The sequence below is a fragment of the Nipponia nippon genome, unplaced genomic scaffold (genome assembly GCF_047370975.1).
Source record: "Nipponia nippon isolate SJK-2023a ecotype South Korea unplaced genomic scaffold, ASM4737097v1 scaffold_1, whole genome shotgun sequence".
Classification (NCBI taxonomy): domain Eukaryota; kingdom Metazoa; phylum Chordata; class Aves; order Pelecaniformes; family Threskiornithidae; genus Nipponia; species Nipponia nippon.
The window spans coordinates 96,295,001-96,309,949 of NW_028262290.1; the positions used below are offsets into that span (position 1 = coordinate 96,295,001).

A 14,949-nucleotide genomic window follows, 5' to 3' on the forward strand; every position below is an offset into this window, starting at 1 on the left:
TGATAACTGCTGAAATTGAAGCCACCTGCATACTAGCAGGTTGGAAGACGTTTCTCATTTCTGCTTTCACCAGCAGTAGAAGGTGGGAAGAAGAAAGGAATTTATAAACACTTTTCTAATCTGAACTGTTTTTTGATACGCTTGTTTTGGATGTCTTTGATTTTTCTTTTTATGGAGGCCATAAGCTTGAAACGATGAGGCTTTTGTCTGGCTTCATGCGTAGCTTTCTGTCAATATTAGAAGATACATCTCAGAAAGAAGGCTACTCAAGACTCCTAGGTAAGAAGAGCTGATTTTAAGCCACAGTTCAGTCTCTGATATAACAGCAAAGTGACTCTGTAATGCTACGCCAGGGAAGTGCTGAGAGGAGAGATGCAGCTGCTCCTATAAGTATTGCACAGAATATCTTTTTTATACTAAAAAAGCTCCTGAATTTGGAGAGTAAGGTAATTTTGAGCAGCTAGTCAATAGTGCGAACTGATTAAACTACTTTGTACATAAGGAGATTTGAATAATAGATTGACAAGCATGTAAATGTGAAAATAGTCTTCATGATTTTCCCCCTGGAATTGCATGGAGTGTTGACAAGCACTCAAAAAATTGAACTGTGTACATAATAAAACACTGTTCTGCCACAAATACCAACCTCTAGCAGATGGAGAACTCGCACGACCTCACACCTGACCTCTTAAACTGCAATAGAAGTAGCTTGGCTGGCTGCAGCCAGCAATCGGAGAGAAAGTGGGTGTGGATGGTACTATTCAGAACCGCCTTACCAAAAGATGTGCCAATTCCCTGACATGGAAATCACCCTCAACATCTTTGCCAACCATTTATTCCCTGCCAGTTTGAAGGCACATTGCTTTTTGGAATGGCTTTATCCATGCTTACAGCAAAATCCAAGAAACAAAGTATTTTTTTACTTCAAGCTGGCTGTGAAAATGCATGTATAACATAGGGAAATGAAGAAACAGAATCTGATGCCTGTTTTCCAAAGTGTCACTTGAGAATACAAAACAACATTTGAAGAGGAAAATATCTTCTTGTTCTGTTAACTGGTCCCTATTTTTTTTTTTTCTTCCCTTTCTCTCTTAAATCCTTGAGGGCAAGAACCTGGATTTCAAATGCTAATTCATGTTTTGGACTTCAATCATGATTAAAGAAGACTGGGTGAGGAGAGGAAAGGAAATGACAGTCGGTTTTCAAGTTTAATAAGGAAGACAAAAGGAGAGTATGGAAGTTCTCTTATGTCTCCTCCTCCAAAACAGTTCTAAATTTACCTCTTTTAAAACCTTAAATCAGGCTAATGAACTCCAAGGACACCTCTTCTTAAAAGTGTATGGAACCCCAGTAATAAAGCACAGTCTGCTGGCACAGGATAAGAGGGTGCACAAGCTAATTAGCTCCCGTCCTCCGTCAACCCCCACAGTAGGTATCCTAGAGTTTAATCCACATATAACTGGAATTCAAAAGCCCCAAACTCTTAAACTCATTATACCATGGAAACACCCAGGCCGACTCTTTTCTCAAAACAAAATAAAAATGCTAATGACTCTGCTGCATGGTAAGACCCTAATGACACAAAAATGTCTGTAAACTGCATCAGTTATTGTCGCACAGTGGAAATAAAAACAACTGTAAACTTCTCTTCACGCGTGTAAGTTACTCCCCCCGTTAGGTTGCTGTACCACATTGTCTTCGCTAGCTGCAAAGTGTCATGAATGCTAACTACTGACTATAGCATACTCTAGGGAGCCTTTAAGAACAGGGGAAAGAATGGTTTTGTTGAGCTTCCTTATGCTTGGTTTTAGGATATCTATTTAAAACTTGGCCACCCTACTGCCAACTTCCATTTCTTGCTGTGTTTGCTTTTCAAATAATGACACGGAATATAGAGTACTTTGTGTTTCATTTCCGTATCTGTCCTTCTTAGGGGAAGAAATCCAAATGTCTCCTAACAGTGATGAAAACAATGTTAATTTTTTTATTCTCTAATTATACATCTTCGTGTAGCAACTTCTGCCACGTGGGGCTTGATTTCCTTCAGTTTGGGACATCTGACCTTTACTATTTGATCATGGTCGGTTTTGACTGAGGAAGAGGAAATGCAATGCAGTTTAAAGTCATTAGCTGGAAGAACTTAATATTTTTTAAAAATCACTCAGTTGTTGTTAGATTGACATCTGATCAGAGTACTTTCAGTATTAATGCCAATATAACATTAATGATCATATTCTTGAAGATGCAGGATGCGAAGTGTTCCCTCTTACCCTCCTAGATCTGAACATAACTAGCCCTCGAAAACTCAAGTGTTTTTTGCTGTTACTTAGGTAGCTAAGAAGCCCCACAGAAGACGTAAGAATTCATTTTATTTCATATTGAACCCTATTTGTCAGCTGTGCAGCAGTCCTGTGGGTACAGATGCAGTCACTCAGATATTGTGGCCCATGTACTTAGCATATGATAAGGCAAGCCATGAGGGGTGTACGCAGATAATGGATTTATAAGCTCAGCCGTTGCCAGGCGCTTACAAATTGGCTGATAAATTTGATATGCTTGAAGTCTGAAGCGTGGCATTTATAATGCGGCAGAACTGCAGGCCCCAGTCTCACAAGGTGTTTCTTCTCTCTTGCAGCTGGGCAATCCTTCTCGTGCCCTTCCTCCGTTGCCTCACAAGGCAGACTCATCCTAACAGCTTTCGGGCTCTGAACAACCAGCGGTGCTCCTAGTTTCATCCTCCTAACTTCCCTCCCTTCTCCTTTACCTTCTTTAATTGCAGGTCAGGCTGCACTTGTGACATATTACTTTATCGTTGAATATGGACTTCAGACTCAATTTGCGTGAGATTTGTTTCTAAATGCCTGTCAATGCCTCAGCTTCTAAATCAGTTTTACAGGCAACGATTAACAAAATCTCTCATATAGTATGGCATGCAAACATCAGGCAAAATTTCTACCTGATGTAATTCTGTTGATTTACACTTGAAGCTGGTTTAAATCAGGGAATAAACCAGCCCTTTATATTTACACTTATCTGGAGTTTAGTAATACCTAAAGAAAATACTACTGCTGTTTTTTTGGGTTTTTTTCCTCCCTCAACTTTTAACTGAGTCAGCGGTTCAATTTTAAAGTGTTTGCATCTGATTAACTTTTTTCTTTAATAAAATCAAGAGATGCTATTAAACTTAATGAACGTAAAATCAAGGGTCTGATGAACAACAGAGTCTGTTTCTTTTCACAGGTCAGAGTGCTTGTAATGAAGATACAATGATCAGTCTTGAAGAATCAAAGGATCTTTCCAGAGATGAAAGGAATCAACAGCAAGGCCAGCATGCCAGTTTTTGTAAGCAGGTATCTATAAGTAACTATGCAAATGAAACACTGGATTCTTACTTCAGGTCCTGGAGGTTTTTTCTAACCAATCCCTTGTCGCTGCATCATGGGCAAATAGCTTCAGTGCATCTTCTTGGGTTTCAGTGCGAGTACTTATGTCCCTTTGTCTGTTCTATATGCAGTTTCCGAGCATGTTTTCTCATAGTTTATTAATTCTGTATGAGCTGGCACAACCCTGGCTTGCTGCCGTGGTTCTGGGTGGCAGGGCTGCTGAAGTCTGCTGCCTTTTCCCTCTGATGGAGCTGGAGAGATCTTGTTGGCAGTGGGTGCTGTAGCACTGGCTTCTGTGTCAGGCATAGATTTGGGCTGGATTGATCTCTGTCTACAGAAAATCTTCTCTTCCAGTTTGTGTGTCAACGTCCAGGGACTCCAAAGGAAGGGGCTGGAACATCGTCTTTGCAATACTCTTTTTCAGGAGGTGCTCAGGGCAATTAACAAATACTGATGGATAATGACGCAGAGTTTTCTTTGGCTACCGCCAACAAAGAAGAGAGGTTTGTTGCTGTCTAGGGCCCTTTCTGTATGTCCTGCAATCAATGTATGCCCACATCAAGCATCACACTCTGATACGGTGGCCGTGATGCTTATGAATGCTTAGCAGGGGTAGGTGTCTTTCTTCATTGATTTCAGATTACACCGGTTATCAAAGTCTCTTAGGGAATTTAAAAAATATTCCAGCTCCTGTCTATATAACCCCTCCGCAACTGGATTATTGTAGAGGTGCAGATACTTGAACCTATTAAATACAGCTTCGCACCATCCTCATGTTTATGCTTACCTTAGTGTTACTTAGCCTCTTTATAAGCATTAGTTGCCATGCACTGTGCAAGGTTATACACTCTCTTACTCCATAAAAGTGGGATTTGACCCCATGGAAAATACACTGACAAATCAAAATTTATAATCGGTTTAAAGTTCAAGGGTGCGGCCAAATCCTGAGCCAGTGTAATTTGACCTAGATTCACTGAAGTAAGTAGAGCTGCAATGAACTACATAAACTGAAGAACCGTCCCACTGTGGTTGCCCTCATATGGTGGGGATCACAAGGAAACGCTTAAAGCCTGACGAAGGCCGCGGTTTGCTGCTTCAGCAAAATGAAGTTTCAAAAACAAGTTTCCCTATGCTACTTTCTACAGATAATTGTGGTTTAACACCCAGGATGCTGAGGAAACTCAGTTGAGTTGAAGGGACGCTAGCAACATACACCTGCTTATTTCTCTGGGCTAGAGAAGGGAGCGCTAAAATACTGTTCCCACTACTTGGCCCCAACATCTATGTTTGTCATTCATCTGCTCCTGATACCTTTGGTAGCATCCTCCCGTGTCTGTTTGTCCCCCCGCCCCCAAGCTCCAGGTCCACCTAGACATTGATGCGCTCTAGCTTTTAACCCTGCGTTAGTGCCGTTGCAGCAGTTTTCATCAAAAGTCCACTTTTATTTTCGGTAGCTAATGCTACGAGGACACTCTTTAAAGCTATTAGAGCCAAAGCAACCTTCAGCCTTTACACCACTTTAAGGATCTTCCCAAATTGGCCATTCTGCCCCCAGAATGCCTATACGTGTGAGTAACAAGGCTTGTGAAATCTCAGCAGCTTTTCAACACTAAGGTTATTGGAGAGACAGAAGAGCAAAACTTGCTAATAGAAACCCATGCGTAGCTCTGAATGGTGATTTCTGGATATTGCTGCCAGCCGTTTCAAGAATAATTTCAGGTTAATTAAACAGCTCTAAAAACCAGAAATAATAGGTTAAGGATAGGTCTCAGCTATCATTTCCATTAGTACAAATACAGAGTTGCCAGTGCTTATGTTACCAACGAATTTTTCCTTGATTTGCACCAGGATAACTGACTTCATCTCAGTCCTGGAAGGAGTCAAAATGAAATATTTTAACTGGTTCAGGCAACTTTAACTTTCTTTCCAGTTGACTCAGCACTTCTGAGCACCTGGATGTTAGCTGTACCACTTATTGGTATATAATGCACATTGCTTTCTCTAACGCCAGGTGTCTTTATAACTGCCTTCACTATATCATAAGGAAGACATTACCAATGGCCAGTATTAACTTAGGCTTTGTGCAGTTATGGTAATTTAGTCATATATTTTGTATTTATGTCCCACTCTACATGATAAGAAATAGGAATTCAATAATGTAGTGGAAAGTCATTCTGGGGGTCCTAGACAGCATAAACTACTGCACCATTTCTGGCCTTTTTCAGTAGGGTCTTCTCCTATTTATCATCCCAGTTCTGAGTTGACTGCAAATACATTAAACAGGAGAAATAGATTCAAACTGACAGCCGATGGCTACATGACTGTTAGGAGGAGGACTCAAGTTAAATCATGGAAAGACTGTTTTAATATTATTCATGTCTGAATTGGGGAGAGGGGTTCAGACTGATTTTTATGCGAGGAAGGCAGCATTTACTATATGTGATGCAAAGACATTTGAAAAGAAGTATTTTTGTTGTCAAATCATATGAAGGAAAAACCAGGCTCTGTTGTTAATCACTCCCCAAGCTTCTGATATGGCCAAGCGTGGACAAGTTATTCAGCCCCAGTCGGACCTTAAGGCTGCAGAATACCTGTATGATACTGTCCTACTTTGTAAAGCCAGCGTTACACCTGGCGCATTGCTGTTTACGAACGGGATGAGCTCCTTTGGGGAAGTTACTATGCCTGCAAGGAGACGATGCGCTATGGGGACACGGTCCTACTCGCTACGTAGGTGGCTGCGTTGGTCCGCTTTAACTCTCTGAAGAGCTAAACTGGAATCTAAAACTCTATTGTTCGTTCATTGCACGGGAAAAAAAGCGAACGTGTTCCGCTACAGACGGCGTGACTAACACGAGAGCTGCTATTGCCGTACCGCCGGGAATAATCTGTTTATGTAAGGCGCTCAAGCGCACCTCGAAACAGAGAAAAAGGCACCTGCCTGGAGCGGGGAAGGGCGCAGGGGCCGGGGGCGCACCCAGGTCTGCAGGGGGGCCGCACCTCGCTCCCTCCCTCCACCCACGACCCCCACCCCCCCATTCGCCTCTCTCGCACGGCTGCTCCCGGGGCTCCCCCCCCCCGCCCCCCCCCAACCCCGCCGTCCCTCCGCCGCCTGCCCCGCTTGCAGCCGGCCCCGGCGGAGCGGGGGTGAGGGAGGCAGGAGCAGCCGCGGCGGCCGGCGCGCAGGCAGCCCCGGGAGGGGGCCGCAGGGCTGCGGGCGGGGGCCGCAGGGCTGCGGGGGGCCCGGGGCGGGGAGAGGGGGGCCGGCTGCCCGGCGGCGGCCGGGGGACACTCACCATGGCGGCGGCGCGGCGCTGTCCAGGGTAGGGCCCGGGGCTCTGCCGGCGCTGCCCGCCGCCAGGCGCCGCCTCCTCCCCGCCTCCCCCCGCCGGCGGCCGCGGGGCCGGAGGGATCCCGGGTCCCCGGGGTCCCCGCGACCCCGCCCCGCAGCCGGAGCGGGAGGGTGGGAAGGTGGTGCTGGTGCGGCGGCCGACCGGGGCAGGGGGTTACGGGCGGTGTCCCGCCGCCGCCCGGGCGTCACGGCGGGGAGCGGCCGTTGGCAGGAGCGACGGGAGGATTCAGCTCGGAGGGGTCTCCATTGGCAGGCCGGCCTGGGGGGAGACGGGGGCACTGGCTGGCCGCCCGCATCCTGACGTGTCCCGGTTACGTTCAGCGTAGAACCACAGAACCACAGAATCGCTTAGGTTGGGAAAGACCTTTAAGATCACCAAGTCCAGCCGCTAACCCAGCACTGCCAAGCCCACCACTAAACCAGGTCCCTAAGCACCATGTCTACCCATCTTTTAAATACCTCCAGGGACGGGGACTCCACCGCTTCCCTGGGCAGCCCGTGCCAGAGGCTAATAGCCCAGCGCTCCTATTTGCCGTTGAACTTCTCTGACCTGAAGCCCTGAATCCTCCACGCACCGTGCCAAAGCGAGATCAAGGTCGCCCTGCCACCTAACTGTGGCATCTCCCTGGAGATCTCTCTATTAGGGAGGAACTGATAGGCAAATGTTTGTTTAGGTTGGCTAGGGAAGAGGCAACAATCACACAGAGCAGGAGCTACTGACCCTGTCGCAACTCTGCCACTGATATAAAACAGAAAAAGGTTAGGGAAGAAGGGAGGCTTTGCGCTTGGTGGAACAAGCACAGAATTTCACGCCTTCAAAACTGATTTTTGTTCTAAATGCTAGCAAAGCCTTATATCTCCTATAAAACATTGATTTAAACTATCAAAGCTTATTGAAAATGTCCCGCTTCTTTTCCCCTGTTTTTAATAAAGCAGTCTTTGGCATGTGAAATCAAAATAATCGTTCTTAAAATATTACAATTCTTCATTTTTATTTTGTTTTCTAAATGAAAACTTGTCAAAAATGACATGTTCATACATGCGCTGCCATTGCTGCCCTCTCAATTCTGCCTGTTCATAGTTTTGTTGACCAGCGCTCAGAGAACAGGCTTTCCCGGTTCCAGTGGCGCAAGCAGTGGAAATAAGCTCAGGGGACCACGTGTGGTGCAGGACAGGTGACATCGTCACAAACTAAAGCGTACTTGATGTATAGATGGGCCGTATTTGTCCAAAATGTAGCACTGATGTCTAAACCTCAAGCCTTCCTTCTCGGTAGGCTCTTTCTCCGTGTACTACTTCACCCCGTGCTTTTGCTTGGGTCTAGATGCAGAGGCACTCCAAAGGCTGTGAGAGTGGCTGTCTTCCCAGGTGCGCGGGTTTTGGCTGGGGTAGGGTTGATTTTCCTCACAGTAGCTAGTAGGAGGCTATGTTTTGGATTTGTGCTGAAAACAGTGTTGGTAATATCGGGATGTTTTAGTTATTGCTGAGCAGCGCTTACACAAGGGCAAAACCGGCACACCAGGGCTGCCTGCCTGCCTGCCCAGAAACGATACTGCCAGAAGCTTCACGTGAAAGCGTGTCCTCATGTAACTTCTAGCCCACTTTTATAGACGCAGACGTGTTTGCTTGAGCTTCCAAATTCCAGCGTGGTAGTCTACACTGAACTGCCATAATTCCTGAGGTCGAGATGCCAGCCTTTCCTCTAATTCATCTTTTTGATAGGTTAGTCATTTAATTCTTCCTGTGTGACTACAGACCACCTTGAAACATTGAAGAGAAACACTTTTTGATATCCATTCTGTCCCCAGAGAAGTTGTCTCCTAAGCAGAAAACTGTCCTCTTTGTCCAAAAGATTACTCTCTAGGTGCTGTGGATCAAGGAGCAGTTTGGAAGCTGACTGACAAAGAAAGATGGTAATGACTCAGTGCATTGGAATGCTTCAGCCTCACAATTTTTATTCCCACTTCTTTTTAGTCCTAACAGGCTGGAGTTAGTGTGTCAAGCCAAACCCAGACCTAAGAACATGGTAATACAGAATATTTTTTTCTGTATTCTTGCTTTTCTTTGTCCAAAACAGAAAGGAAACATATGTTCAAGTTTGGTAAAGATGTATCATTTCTAATTTCTCGAGTTCCTTATACCTGACACATCGTATTAATACTAATTAGTGTCGTTTCCTTCTATAGTAGCAATTTTATTTTTTATCAAAACAATAATGTCTCCAATGAAGTCACACACAGGAAGCAAATCGGATTCTGGTGGCATCTAAAAGAAGCTGTAATAGTATTACAGATATTTTTAACACCTACCTAATGACCTGAATTTGGAGATTTAAGGGCTATGGCAGGATTTGGAGTCATCTCTTTTGTATGGAGGGCGGTGGCATGTATTTAGTTGGATCCCCAGCACTGAACACAGCAGACCTCTGCCACACACGTTAGCTTTCTGTGGTTGCTGAACAGCATGTTCTGCTGAGAAGAAAGGCGGAAAAATAAGTCAACATGTGGAAAAATGGAATTGCTTAGTTCCAGCTGAAATTCCCTGGAAACAAGGACAGTAAGTGGAGGCAATTAGAACAGGATTTCATTCTGGGGCGATGCTGTTACACAAGAACTACTGTTCACAGTGAAATACCACAGGGCGTTAGCTTGAGTCCTGCTGGTGTAGGGGCTGTGTAGGTTGGACCTCATCACAAGCTCCCTGACTTACAGAATCACAGACTGGTTGAGGTTGGAAGGGACCTCTGGAGGTCAGCTGGTCCAACCCACCTGCTCAAGCAGGGCCACCTACAGCCAGTTGCCCAGGGCTGTGTCCAGTCAGGTTTTGAATATCACTCCCTCTTAGGAAAAGCATCTTTGAGCTGCAATGACCTTGGAGCTGCCAGGTCCCACTGGGTTTGCAGCTCAGCAGGCAACAGGCTGGACAAGGTACCACTGATCATCCAACTATCGGCAACTGCCGGTTCCTGCTGAGTTTCAATCAGGATAAAGTTTTAGTTTGGGAAAGAAACGTGAAATCAGCCATGTCTCCCATTACCAATGCTCTTGATCATGATCTCCTCCAAAACTTGGAATTTAAACACAGGACCTGCCTGTTTCACTAAACTGCCATGTCAGTAGCATCTGTCCAACTCTCTGGCAAAATGTCTCTTCTTTCCCTGAGCAGCTAGCACAGATGAAAGAGGCTATCTTTCTTTTGTCATCCATTCATTTTTCTCATTTTATTGGCACAGAACAATGGTTATGTACCTGAAGATCTCAGTTCTATTAGTGACATCGTGGGGGGTTACGAGGTTAATGTGACAGAATTTTTGTTAACTCTCAGTGAGTGCTTAAGAACTGTCAGTAATAAAACTGCATTGAAACAAACCTGAGTAATCAGACTAAAGCAAAAAGATTTTGTAATTTATCAAAGCAGATTTGAAAGTTTGTGCTCCTTTTTTTCCTCTGGTATGGTTAGTTCTTTCTGTAATGTCATTTTTTCTATGCTTTTCATTTTTGCAACTGTAGCTGGTGTAATATGCCTGTACAGCTAAAGCTAAAACTTGTATTAAATTGCCAGCTGCGAGCACACAAAGTAAAAACTAAGCCACAATGAACTTATGCTGGAGGAAGTATGGAGTTGAACAATTGCCCAGCTTTGCAGTTTTTGTAATAAATATTATGTTTTAGCACCCTCTTTCAGAACAAAGTAGTACTGCCGGTATTTGCTCTTAAAGGCTTTGCTAAAGCAATTGCAACGTGTCCAGCAAAAGTCCTTGGCTGCAGCCACAGATACAGTTTCGTTGTGTAGTTTGGTATTTTCTAAATTTACGTTAAGAGAATTTACATTAAATTTAAATTTAAATTTACATAAAGAGAATTTTCTCGTCCCTCTTATGCTTATCATCTTTATCTAAATAGTCCGTATTGTTCATTTAAGTCAGCCAAGAACTGGGAAAAAACTGATGGCTCCAAATCAAAAACTGAAGCTGAGCTGTTACAAAAGACCATGTTTAGAGGCGCTGCTCCTCATCGTCTGCACATGTCCTCTGAGGCGCCTGGTGGCGTTAACTTGCTGTGAGTTGTGGCTGGACCTGAACGATCTCTCTCATACCCGCTAGTATTTAGCGTTCGGGTGGCATCGGGAGGTCCCAGACTGGGATCACGGTCTTGCTGTGTTGAGACCTACGCTGGAGTCCTTCCCCAAAGAGCTCACGGTGCAATGAATAAAGGTGTAACGCAGAGGGGAAGGGGTGGAAAGAAGCTGTTCTCTGTACTCCTGCCCTGGGAAACAGTAATGCCGAGAGAAAGGTAGTGGGAGGGAGGTCACCAAGTGTATTCCGAATAGAAGAAAGGGCTATGCTTTGCACCTTCCGCATGGACCATCACTACCTGGCTAGCTCCTGGGGTACAAGTGACAGGCAGTCAAGCTCCTGTATGTTGGTTTGGCTCCAGTAGTTGGAATGGTTGCCAGTTACCTTCAAGGACATTGTATGTGCCAAGAGAAGGATTAAAAAATTAGGACACCGTAGAACAAAAACTGCCTGGATTACTTTAACTTGCTCTTCTTGTGCGTATTAATTTTAATAAGCCTTATTTACAATAACAGCCTTTGGCAAGACTCCTGCTTCATCAGTGCATGGTGCGGATGATAATAAGCAAACAGGATGCCATGAATGATGCAAGAGTCTGGAAAAGGAGAAAAGATAATCTTGTTAAAGTGGCTGAAATTCCTTTTCAGGACTAGAATACACAGTTTATATAACATCATTTCCATGTGGTTACAGGGGGATCATTTAAATATCTTTTTTCTATAGCCAGTCAATGATTTTATTCTTCCTTCTGCTGTCTGCCTTAGGGTAAGTGAATGTAGATTTGTCGAAGTGCTGAGCACTTACAGCTGCACCTGACGTCAGCGAAAGCTGTGCGACGAAGAAATTAAATGCAAGACAAACACGAGATTTTCCCCACATACCAGCTGAAAAGGAGGCCAAAAGGGGCACATCCAAAAGCAGCTGATACTTTGAACGCATATTTCAGCCTCAGTCCTCTCCCTGGTGAACCAGGGATAATAACATCCTTCACCTTGTCTTGCTACGCAAACACAAACACTAGGTAACTGACTGCTGCGAAACAACTGGTTAGTCTAGATGCATTGACTCTCACACCCTGAAATTAGGGCTTGTGCTTTTAGCATCTGCTTCTCTCTTCTTGTCACTAGTCCTTAGCTCTCTGATCTGCAGCATTGCGTGGCCTTGCTGCTCTGTGGAAGCGTGTCAAATGCTGCTGCTTTGACCTGACCCCTGGTCTGGTGCGCTGTTTGGCAGAGGCCCTCCAAATGCCTGCTCACCAGTCTTGTGCTGCAGTCCCTTTGTTGCTTGATGACCTGACCATCCTCTTCCCTCCGCTCCCAAAACATACCTCGATGCATAGGTGGTTGTACACAGTGAGAGAGAAGACGTGAGAAGTTTGATCAGTGTTGAGCATCATAGGACAAAGTATTAAATGTAGAATATTGAGTGTAGCAAGCGTGGCAAGATAATGGATAAAAGACCATAATGACATCATCAGTGAGTTTTTCCATACTCTTCAGGGAACGGATGAGCTCTATTCAATTCTGCAACCCCATATTGCACCTATACACATAAGGAACTGGATAGAACAAGCTTAGATTTGTATAAACAACTAACCTTACTTCTGAACTTCAGTGATTAGAAAACCTCATCTGTCCAACACTAATGTTTTTTTTTTTTTCTTTTGTGGGATTTCATGGGCTTTTGAAAAAAGAAAATACGCACATTGTAGCTCACTTATCCCAAATGCATCACCATTAGTATTGGTACAGATTTCTGGCACATTAGCACATGAAATGATATCTAGAGGGACAGATGTGTATGTGTTCATATAATTTAACTTTGGTCTGAAGAAACATCTCAAATAAAATACATCTAATATTATGTTTGTTTTTTTTCATTCAGATGGAAACCTGTATATATGTTTCATTTGACACAACATGTTCCAAGGGGCCCTAATAAAAGGCTTTATTTCATGTATTAGGAAAAATAGGACAACAAAGACCGTATTCACCATATGGCTGGAGGAGGAAGTGTTTCTCCTTTTATCTCATGGCTTGGTCAGAGTGTAACACCCACAGTTACCCCTTGCCTGTGTTTGTGGGGTTTGAACTCCTACCTCCTATTTAAGTGCTTCAGCCATTATGCTAGAGTCTTTTTTACTTGCTTATTGGCTGTCCTGAGGACAATTTCAGTAGTTCATCTGTACTGGCCTTCAGCAGTCTCAGGCTACCAAGACCAGAGCAAAAGTCTGGATCAAGGACAACTTACCCGTGGTGAAGGAGGACCAGGTTAGAGAGCACTTAAACAAAGTGGAAATACATAAGTCCATGGGGCCTGACAGGTTGTGTCCACGAGTGCCGAGGGAGCTGGCCGATGTCAGCAATTATCTCTGAAGCACAGTGGTGACTGGGAGAGGTTCCTGAAGACTGGATGAGAGCAAGCATCACTCCCATCTTCAAGAAGGGCAAGAAGGAAGATCTAGAGAACTACAGGCCAGTCAGCCTCACCTCAATCCTGGTGATGGAGAAAATCCTCCTGGAAATTGTCTCTGGACAGATGAAGGACAAGACGGTGATTGTGAGTAGTCAACACAGATTTATGAATGGGAAATCACGCCTAGCCGACCTGATGGTCTTCTACAACAAGGCAACTAGCTTGCTGGATGAGCTAGAGAATGGGACACTTCCTCTATGTTCTAGAGAAAAGGACACTAAAATAAATAAATAAAATTAAGGTTTTTCAAACTGAACATACATTGATTAAAAGGCCCTCTACCTGTGCAGTGTCATATGAGAAATCCAATTGCTACCCATTTTCATGTTTATTTCCTAGTATGTTGCCTTGGATGGTATCACGTATATTTATCACTCCAGAATGACCTTATTCCAAGATAATTTATTCTTCAGTTATGGATGCTGGGTGGTTCTGCAATGCTTGGGGATGTGATGTGTATTAATTAACTACTGTTAGTAAAACAGTTTGGAACCGTAGGATGATGTATATGAGATATTTTAGTAGCCCTAAAATGCAACAGCTATTTTACAGGAAAGAGAAAGTGACCATCCCATATCCAGAGAACTTACTCAAACTATAAATTATAAGTAAAAAATCAGAGAAACAGAACAGCATAGCTAGGAGGGAGCTTAAATATTTTTCAAAAGTTAATATGGTAGTAAATGTTACTGGTTTGTTGTTTGTTTGCAGTACAGAAGAAACCTTGCTTAAGTATGTGTAGCAACTGCTTAGGCTAGAATTAGAGTGACATTTCAAGACTGGGAGACATGTCACAGTACAGTTATTGAGAAATGACAGAAAAGCTGTTTTAAGTGAAACGACACTTGAAAATGACACAATGAGTGGGATAGGCAGAATATTAAACAGGGCTGGAAATGCTGGGAGAGAAGGCTAGGAATGGAAAGAGAGTTGAAACTCTGGTTTGATTTGGTGAAGTGACAGCAAATTTAAGGCTGTGTGTAAAAATGCGTGTGCAGGTGATTTTTGGTTTGCAGGTATCTTGAAAGGAGGAGGCATGTGGCATGCTCAATGAGCAGGAAAAACAACAAGAATTTTAAAAATCTTCCCTTTTAAGTGAAGTGAAATAATCCATAAAAGAAACATGAAAGAGAACTGGATTAGCTTTCTCTGATGTCTCCCTGCAACAGTAACATCTTCAGGGGAAATTAGGCTTCTGTAGCGGTGGATTTAAATACACATTTTCAGTAGTTTTGGAAACATTAACCAGAATCTCCTATGCAACAAAGGAAAGTTATAACCTTATTGCAGTGCTAAAGGCAAAGTCTGTATCAGAATCAAGATTGTCTCACACTTATCTCACGATTCCTGGAAGATACTACTTCCTCAGACTTCTCTTAAGAGGAAGAGACCAGCTTTGATGTATTGCTACAGTGTCAGCAGAGGGCAAGAGCCAAGGTCATGTAGAATGTGAACCACACTGGGGTGGCAGAGGTGTAAAAACGGCGCCCTGGCTAAGGCCTGGTGTCCCTGCTGTCCCCTCATCGATCGGACAGGGGGAAGCGAGGGCAGCAATGACCAGAGGGAGAAAGAGGAACCAGAGATCAGCTTGCCCCATCCTTACGAGTGAGCTGAAGCACCGCAGAGGAAGCAATCTGTGCTGCAGAGCTTCTCTTCTGCTCAGG

At 44.1% G+C, this 14,949-nt stretch overlaps 1 protein-coding gene across 1 annotated transcript in view; it reads right to left on the reverse strand.

The window, feature by feature from the left end:
• ELOVL2 (ELOVL fatty acid elongase 2) overlaps positions 1–6,744 on the reverse strand; it is a 55,718-nt gene extending 48,974 nt beyond the window's left edge. The window contains exon 1 of the mRNA XM_087763277.1: positions 6,680–6,744. Coding sequence (XP_087619403.1) covers positions 6,680–6,682 — 3 coding nt within the window. The 5' untranslated portion in view covers positions 6,683–6,744. The remainder of the gene's footprint in view (positions 1–6,679) is intronic.
• Positions 6,745–14,949: the final 8,205 nt, after the last annotated feature.